We start from the raw sequence: 9,514 nt of genomic DNA, 5'->3' as shown, positions 1-9,514 counted from the left end.
GAGCCTTTCACTCGCCTGACTGTTCAGTATTCACAGTGATCTCCAGGAAGGATACCTTGGTAACGAGTATCTGGGATGCCCAGAGCAGGCCTTCGAAGCCTGTTCTTAAGGGTGAGGTTTAAGTTTTAGGTTGCCATACATGCCTGGAGGGCCACAAGAAAATTCTTACTTGGGCTCATAATAGCTAATTCCTGTGCTGAAAGTGTTTCTAAGAAGCTTTGCTTTCCTGCAAGAGTCTTGTTGCATGCCAGCTTACACTCATATTACCTTAGAAACGTGCATTTCAACACAGGAATGGGTACTACTCAAAAATTCTGCACTGCTACTGGCTACCACAGTTCCTGTTTTTCAGCAGTGTTGCTGGGATTGCCTTTTGTGGGTATTGCTTTTTCTACCTACCTTGATAATTACATCAGGAGTGGACTTCATGGTAGTTCGGAGAAGGTGATGATTTCCTCTTTGGCTGAAAGCTGAGGAAATGGCCTCCAAGAATTCAGGGGAGACTTTATTCTGCTTTTTTTTTTTAGTAATTGCCTTCTTCCTCATCTCTCCTCATCTAGTCGATACCCTTTCTTATTGCAGGGAGGGGGCAGAGTTTTGATTCCATCACCCCCAAAAAGGAGACCAAATAAAAAAACTCAAGTCTAGCTGGCAAGATCTGCCTACAAGTCATATGCAAATAACTCTGTACTTTTTGCTGGTTTATGATGTGCAAATAATGGCGTCTTACACAACAGCAGTAAAAAGGCAGTTATGTTTCCTATCATGCTTCAGATCTGAATTGAAGCTTTGGACTTTCAGATGCATAGGCTGCCTCGTGTATAAATGGAGGTGTCTGCCTGTAGGTAGCACAGGACATGGGCCTACTGGAACTTGGGAATTCAGTGATGTGCCCACACTGGTCCTGGTCTTTGGGGTAGAGTTAAACTGGTCATTCCTTTCCTACTCAATAAAGTGGGGGTTGTAATATCAGATGGGTTTTCTTGAGCGCTCAAATAACAGATTAAAAGCAAAGCAGTATTTGAGATCCTTGTATTTTTAACCACCCACATTTTCAGTCGGCTTGTCAGCTGTAGCTGACACCTTTTTAGAGGCCTGATTTGGCAAAATCTTCTCTCAGGCTGTTAGCTGCAGCCAGGCTTTGTGACCCTCCCTTTCTGCTAGGTGTCTCACAACTAACTTGGCTTAGTTTTCCCTTCAAGGTCTCGGTGCTGATGATGTCCCAGGGTGTTGCGTGGCAATGTAAGGGACAGCTTTGTGAAGGCTGCTGGCCCAGAACAGCCGGGTGGCAATAGGTTTAATTGAAAAAATGTTTGTCACAGACATGTACTGTGACACATTACTGAGTCAGATGGATATGCCACATGGTTACACAGGCAGTTCTGGCAGTGGCAGGGGATTTTGAAGGTAGATAGGAGGGTTGGTATGCCAAGCATGGGGGAAACAAGGTGTTTGCTGAAGAAACTGAGAACCAAATATATGGCAGTAATGTGACTAGCAGACATGGGAGCACAGTCTTCTCGAATCTGCCTTTGCAATTAAACAAGGCATACTTCAATAAGTTCTTAGTGTCAAATTCTGGAAAAATTGATGATGGTTTTCCAAGGAGCAAAAGTTTCCGCTTGAGTAGCTGTGGATAGTCTGTGCTGGTGTAGACAATGGTTCCCAAACAAAACAAGTCAAGAACTGGTTCTTGAGATGTCTCTGTAGATAACACATGCACAGGCACCGCTATGGAGGGCTCTTAGGTTCTGATCACAGGAGGGAGAACCCACGCTGTAAAGTTGTCAATACTTAAAACCAAATTTAGTCCTTCAAACTTGTCTTGAGGCAAACTAAGTCATTAGTTTGAAGTCTTCTTGGCTGTCTTACAGTTGAGGAGGGAACAAAGACTTTCCTAAGGTAAAATATTTTAAATTTTAAAGAAAAATACTGGAGTTCACTGTGCTTCCTGTCAAAAGAGAAGGCAAATTTCCTTGTATCAAAGTTGCGTTTAATTGCAGGCTTGCTACAGTTCCAGTTTATCAGGTGTCTGGCATGTGTCTCACTCCTGAAATGGCTTTCTGTATATGGGATTTTCTTGAGAAAGCTTTGGATTATTCTTCAGTCTTGCCCCACTTAGATTACATTTCAGTTGTAGGGTACTTGGTGATGAAGGCAAAATACTGGAAGCTGTTAGTGGAGGCAGCTGGGGACAGCTCTTGCAGTTGGAAGCCTGCTAGACAGAAGGCTCTCTCTTTGGGCTGCCCTGTGTAGGGACGGCATTCTGCTCTCACAAGACTTCTGCAGTGCTTTGCACTTAAGGCAGGAACGATGGCTTTGTGTAGGGAATAAGAGCTGCTGTGTTACTGCAATGCATGCTGACAGGGCATTTAATGCAACCATTACCTCATGTGCCTACAGCAGTCTATATGAAAATACAATGGGGATACTGGTATAAGTGCTCCAGAATAATGTGCGAGGCAGCGCTGCCTGCAAGACACGCTGCCTTTGCAATAGTTGCGTGGAAGTACTGGGGGAGAGCTCATTTTTGCCGATTCCCTCGGAGAAACTTTGTCCATTCTTGCCCGAATGTCTCCCTCCATATGCTGTACTGGCATCATTTTCCGATCTGATAATTAGGTGGCTTGCCTCCTTGCTGCTACCTTGTTTCAGTGAGGTTAACTGTCCCTCAGTTAAGGTCCTTGACACGTAGAGAAACAGGCTGGCTACTTGGATGTACTCTTTTCTCTGCAGTTGTGTCCTGAGAATGGTTTTTAGGTGGTGTTGCCCATGTTAACAGGGTTGATCGGTCCTCTACAACAAAATGTCACCAGCTGATGGTCGTGTATCCCACAAGTACCTGCAACATGCGCTGCTCGGTGAACAGCTAGTCATCCATGTACCAGCCCAGAGTTGGATAACTACTTTCATTTTCATACTGAAAAAGGAACAGAACCAGGCTAGCTGTTGTAGCCCCGCAGCGTTCAAGCCAGAAAGCACAAAATAATAATGAATGTGCTTTATTGAATCCTCTGAGCAGAGCGATATTGGGCCAAAGAGAGAAAACCCAGACAAACAAATAAACATTTATTCTGTCATTACTGGTGAGGTGGAGGCTTCTCACAAGCTATTCTTCTGGACAAATTCACAGAGAAATGGTTAAAATGTGGAATGAGGACATGTATTTATGAGTGTGGCATTTCTCCTTGTTCCAGTGCTCTTAACAGTTACCCTGTTGCTGCCCTACACAGAATGGTTGCAACCACCTTACAACAAAAGCTGCCTAGGGTTTGGGGTATTTTTTCCTTTTTAAGTATGTTTACAAAGCCAGTCATGGCTGGTACAAGCCCAAGGTTGAAGAGGGAGTCCTACAGTTACAAAAGTAGATCCTCTTTTTGGAAGCAATCAGTTGCACTGGGAGTTTATGGGTTCATTTCAACCCATACTGTGACACAGCTATAGGGCTTTCTCAGATGGAACAAATCTGCCTTGTCCCTAGCAATGTAATGGCTGCTAACATCAGCCTGTGTGATGAATCCAGGGGTTGTACAGCAGCTATGAAAAGGAGTAGCACCAGCTACTAACAGCCTTTTGCTTTGGAAAGCTAGAAAATCCAGTTCTTACTATTGTCCCTTCAGCTTCTGGTCAGTCCTAGTTACCAGCTGCAGCTTAACAGTGAATTTTGCGTTTCCAGACTAAATACTCTCAACATTTTTGGAATCTGAACTGACTTGCCAGCAGTGCTCAGTTTCTTTATAAGGAAACAACTTGTCTCCCGACTTGAAGACATGTTTCTGGCTGTGCAGTAGCACAAGCATATGCTCTTGACTGCACAGTTTACATCAACCTGCAGCTCCGTTGCTGATGCTTGCTTCTGGTGCTTCTGGCTCTCTGCTGAGCATTACCTCTTCTTTCCAGGTTAACTTCCAGGCAACCGGAATTGGTCCAGGGGAATTTGTTGTTGTGGTCTTGGAGCAAAGGTCAAGAATTGACAAAGATAGAGCTACATGACAGGAACCGCTTTTGTGCGATTATTAGACTCATTCACATGCTAGGTCAGGCTTTCGAAGCATTTTCTACTTAGTCACAAAAAACTCAAGATTCTAAAACATCAGTCTTAACACCTGTTGTCAGCTAGGTTGTCTTGAGTTCACTGTGGATTTGTCCTTGGTGAATGATGCAATAGTACTAGTCACTGCTGCACAGTTTTAGGGCAACCTTGTATTATTTAGAGGCTTCCCAGAGAGCTCTTGCCTACACCAACCGCAGGGATGGGAGGAGAAAGACCTTTATTCCTCATTAGTTCTCAATCACGCTCTGACAAAGTGCAGTCTCTTGGTGTGGAGGAGGTGACATACAAGTGAGTCACTTTAAGTTGATGTTTGCACTTTTGCTCAAATTTATCCTGGAATAGGTTTTCTCTGCTTACTTTCCTTGCTTTATTGGAGATATGCAGAAGGGTGGCTGCCTGCCAGGCAGCTGAGGCACAGTGACTTACTCCCTGTTTTCCCATCCCAAAGTACATGCAAGGGATTCTGGATACAGTACCCCTATTAGACAAGCCATGCATTGTAAATCTTGAGGGAGGTCCCCTTGTATTTGAGCACTGTTCTCCACACTAGAGAAAAGCTTCTGTCTCGGATTCACTGCTGTGTGCGATTGCCCTGGTTTTGCATGACCAGCACTTGGGAGATCTAGATGCCAAAGTCCATGGTAATAGATTCTGCCACCTCTCTTCACTGGGTTAGCAAAGTTATGCCAGCCAGTAGAAGTTACAGAAGGCGAGATGCTGGTAGAAAAAGGAGAATCCGAGCTCATCTGAGGCCCTGTGTGCTAGGCGTTGATCAAGGCTTTAAAAAAAAATACAACGTTAAGTAGTTGTCCAATCAATAACCGTCTCTCAAGGACAGCCAGTTTGAAAGTTAGCACTAAGCAGTTCCCCTTTGTGACTGCTCTCCCTGGTTTTGCAGCTGAACTGTTTCTTTAGAACACTTCCACTCTGACCAGCTACAATGTCTCCCACAAAATGAATCCATCAAGCACGTGTTTTGGGGCTGAGCTTAAGGAAAACCAAATGAAGAACAAGCTTTAGTCTTTTTCAACCTTTAGTCTTTTTCAGTTGGTGTATTTCACATGATACTTTACCTGACTGTTTAGTACTGCTGACTGTGCTTGTGACGTGTGGCAGTTTACACAGAGGGAGGAGGGCAATTTTCCTTCTGAGATATGAATTACCATATCTGAGGATAATGTCATTTGAATTTAGAAGACCAAAAACCAGCAGGGGAGGAACCAGTATTAGAAAGGAATCTCACTGTTTACACTCATGCAGCATTTTGAACAGATAGATGAGTGTTGGACAGGCTTCAATTTGGTCTTTACCGCTCTGGCCATGATGTCCTAGCAGTGTCCGCTGGCCAGTATGGCTTCCCATATTTGTAGTATTCACTATTGCACAGCTGCTTTTAAGCTCTTCAACTTTGCTGCACTCTGAGAATAAAACTCAGATACAAATGCTTCTACGCTGCCACCTCTTTTTTTTTTTTTTTTTTTGGTCTCATTCCAAAAAAAGTAGCAGACTGAAAATGCAGTTCAGCCTCTTGTCGTTCTTGCTAGGTCTTGTCCTCTTTATTCTGTGCAGCTGGCTTTAACATTAGATTGGTAATGCTACATCTGCACCTGCTATTACAGCTAGCACAGGGGGATACCACTAAGTAACTAGAATTTCCCATCAGACTTTAAGGGAAGGTAAAGTTGAAAAGGCAGGCAGCTTGCTTTAAAAACTCGTGGAGGAACTGCTGGGAAGTAGACACTTTAACTGTTAGTCTTGCACATTCTCCTTGAAAACAGTGAATTCAGAGGATCTCCTGAAAGTTGGCTTGTTCAACTAAAAACTGTACCGCTACAGTCCCTGTACCCCACTACATGTCTCTTGATCTCTAAATCAGATCCATGTGACAAGCACGAAATTTGGCCATGTTTTACCTCTGTTCTTGAAGCTGCTAGCAAGCATGCGAGAAATGGCTAGGAAGCTTTGAACAGAAGATCCTCCTGGACTTGATTGTCTAGCCAGCCTGAAATGGGTAACAAAATTAAGCTGCTGTAATGCCAAAGGATCTGCCACAACTGAATCTCAGGGGACAAGGGATGGACATGCATGTAAAATTACCCCAAAACAATGTTCTAATATAAGTAGGATTGTGCCTTCTTTGGAATAGTTTTGGTTTGGCAGTTGGCTGTGGGCAGCATCAAGACTCCAGATTCTTTACTTGGCCCGGAAAAAGAGGGCCTGCAGCCTTTTCTGACGAGATACTCGGGCCACTGGTGACTGTTGTCAGTATCAGTTGTCTTCTAGCCTCGAATTTAAGGCAGTGCAGTAATATAGTTGTGAAAACTTGTGGTGGTAGCGCTAAAGGTCTTTGCTCTTGTCTTTGCAGGCATCTGGAGTACAAGTTGCCGATGAGGTATGCCGTATCTTCTATGACATGAAAGTTCGGAAGTGCTCTACGCCTGAGGAAATTAAGAAGAGGAAGAAGGCTGTCATCTTCTGCCTCAGTCCAGACAAAAAGTGCATTATTGTGGAAGAAGGCAAAGAGATTCTGGTGGGAGATGTCGGTGTGACAGTTACCGACCCTTTCAAGCACTTTGTGCAGATGCTTCCCGAGAAGGATTGCCGTTATGCCTTGTATGACGCAAGCTTCGAGACCAAGGAATCCAAAAAAGAAGAGCTGATGTTTTTCTTGTGGTAAGCCATCTTCCCAACTTGCTCATTCCTAACATGCAGTCCAAGCACTGTGGGTGAGGTCTCTGAGCATTTGTATTGCCCAGGCTGGGAAGATGGCAGGCTTAAAGTGAGCCAGCCAGCCTGACGCCTGTATTCTGAGCCCTGAGACGTTTCACTTGTTCGTAATCAGTAGGATACTGCTTCTGTCTATGCTGGATAATAAATGTCACTAATTGCACTTTTTGGTGTATCCCACTAGGGCACCAGAACAAGCACCTCTCAAAAGTAAGATGATCTATGCAAGCTCCAAGGATGCAATCAAAAAGAAGTTTCAAGGTAGGTAATGCAGCTAACGCTCCTAGCTGTGCCGTGCCCCTAGAATGCTCACACAGCAAGGCTTAACCGTTGGCTAATTGGTTTGGGTTTGTTTTTTTCTTTTGAGATGCTAGTGAGAGATGAGAACTTCACGGGTGAAATGCCCTGAGATGGAGCTAAAATAAGCTGTGGCTGAAGCTTACACTGTCTGACTCTGAATTTTAGAGGCGCTAGAACTGTGCTCAGGACAAGAGCAGGATTTACATGCTCTTGTCATTTACACATGACACCACAGCTGCACTGTGCAGAGCAGCACATCTGCACCATCCAGGCTAGAAACCATTCGATTCATAACACGGAGATGCATTTGGTGCAGAGCTGCCTCTGGCATAGGCCCTGTGCTGTGTCTGTTGAAATACACAATCTCATAACCTTACTGTGCCATAGTAGTAGTAATTAACAATTAACTTGATTTAGAGATGGGATTGTGATTACTCATGTCAAAAGGCATTGCATCTCCAAGTGGAGAAGCAAAGTTCTGTTCAGCCTGTCAGGCACCATTAACCGAGGAATAAACACCTTGCTGCAGCATTCAGAAATTTCATGCTAAGTCGGCCATTACGATGGCTCGTAGCCAGATAGCACTGCCCCACTCTTCAGTTCCTCGTGCCGCGTTTGGCCAAAATCTTGCAGCGTGCAAGACTGACAGGATCGTTGGGCAGCAGTGCCAGCCTTCACAAGACAACTCACCAGTGGGTTGGAAGTACCCAGGGAGACTGTGCTGCACATGTGGAAATTGAAGAAAAGCAATTGTGAAGAAATTCTGCTTTTCTCTGCATAAGACAGGCTTGGGTTGGGCTCCCCACCCTCCAAGAAAAGAAATCGCCGTTGATTCCTTAGACAAGCAAAGTCTTTCTGATCTCTACATCTCAGGTTCTCACTCTGATTCTTTCACCCACCCCTCCAGAGCCAGTGGGAGCTGAGTCAGCCATCTTAGTGTGCTTGCGTGTAGCTCCCTCACCTGCCCTATCCAGGGTAGCACTAGAAATGAGAGATTCGCTTGTGAGAGAGCCCGCAATGAAAAGGCTAACAGTCTGAGCACTGATCTAGTGAAAACTTTCTCCCTGATATTTCTATGTTGACATTTGGTGTGTAGCCAGATGTCACCTGTGACATACCAGGGTGAAACCATCAAAATTCTTAAGCTAAAGGCAGGACTTAACTGCTTGAGTGACCGGATTGCCTCGTCTAATATTACTACCAAGTATGTTTGATTGATTACCAGCACGTTGAAATACTGCATTATTGAGTGTTTTGCCTCTTTTTTTAGGCATAAAGCATGAATGCCAAGCAAATGGGCCAGAGGACCTCAACCGAGCTTGCATTGCTGAGAAGCTAGGAGGCTCCCTAGTCGTAGCTTTTGAAGGAAGTCCCGTGTAGATGTCATACAGTGCCACAACTCTACAAGCATTCCATGTTTTAATATATCAGTTATGTAAAGCAACCATTCTAGGCAAGGGTTTCACTAACTGTAGGGAAGCTGTCTTGTAGAATAAAGTAGATTTTGGAGATGTAGCTCGTATGTACAAAAGACCCTGAATAAATCAAATCTAAGGATTTATCTTGGTGTATTAATATTTGCATTGGTTGTCCAGCCCAATCCTGTCCCTGATGGATTAACACTAAAGGTCTCCAAAAATTTTGGTCCAATGCAGCAGTGTATTGTGGGATGAAAGGGGGGGGTGGGGGGAGGGGGGTGAGAACAATCTGGTTCCTGTTCTTACTTTTCTAAATTTTAACAAGCAAAATTCAGTCAGTCTTTTTGAGGCTACTGGCCAAATTGCCAAACTCAAAAACTTTTCCCCTGTAACCGTTTAATAGAAAACTTGAAACCTGTAGTTCAAGTTAGGCCTAAAGCAACCTGTTGGCACCAAAACTGGGTTAAATTCTTAGTGCTTGCAGTTGCAGAGCAGTACTAATAAAGGCTAATTCTGAAGTTAGAGATAAAATATACACACTTTTCTGGAGAAATAGTCCTAATCCACTCTGTTGTAAACTCACGGTGCAGTAATAATATTTAAAGGTTCACTTGTTCTGTAGGTTCAATTTTCTTGTATGAAGTGTCTTGAGGTCTTTTCCAGACTGAGTGATTCTATAAAAATTGCTTTTCTGTTGACATAGTTTAATTTAGAACTACCTTAGTTTCTGTAATACACACTTATTAGTGGATCAGATGCTTCTGAGGCTTTTACAAATGCAGATTCTCTTATATTGGAGCTCTCCAGTTATGGGTAGTACAATGAGAAGGAACCACATCTTAAAAAGTGGTATTCTCAGCCCCAGTCTTTGGTCACTTGGTCCATTTGTCCATAATTACTATTGATTTAACTTAGTAGAACCAATCGGCCTGACTAATACGGCTTGATCTGGGCTTTTTGTCTATTAGCTTCTTTAATTCTGTAGAAATGCATGGAAATATCACCTACTAGAAAG

The 9,514-nt window shown here is 43.8% G+C and overlaps 1 protein-coding gene across 1 annotated transcript; it reads left to right on the top strand.

Moving 5' to 3' along the window:
* The first annotated feature begins 6,067 nt into the window (after positions 1 to 6,067).
* On the top strand, positions 6,068 to 9,514 carry DSTN (destrin (actin depolymerizing factor)). Its single transcript, XM_009894833.1, has 3 exons — positions 6,068 to 6,727; positions 6,966 to 7,042; positions 8,352 to 9,514. The coding sequence occupies exons 1-3, from the start codon at positions 6,468 to 6,470 to the stop codon at positions 8,459 to 8,461; spliced, it is 447 nt and encodes a 148-aa protein (XP_009893135.1). The 5' UTR covers positions 6,068 to 6,467; the 3' UTR covers positions 8,462 to 9,514.

The sequence above is a fragment of the Charadrius vociferus genome, unplaced genomic scaffold (assembly GCF_000708025.1).
Source record: "Charadrius vociferus isolate BGI_N301 unplaced genomic scaffold, ASM70802v2 scaffold411, whole genome shotgun sequence".
NCBI classification, from domain to species: domain Eukaryota; kingdom Metazoa; phylum Chordata; class Aves; order Charadriiformes; family Charadriidae; genus Charadrius; species Charadrius vociferus.
Note: the sequence above shows the minus strand (reverse complement) of the source record. Positions and strands in the feature narration are given on the sequence as shown.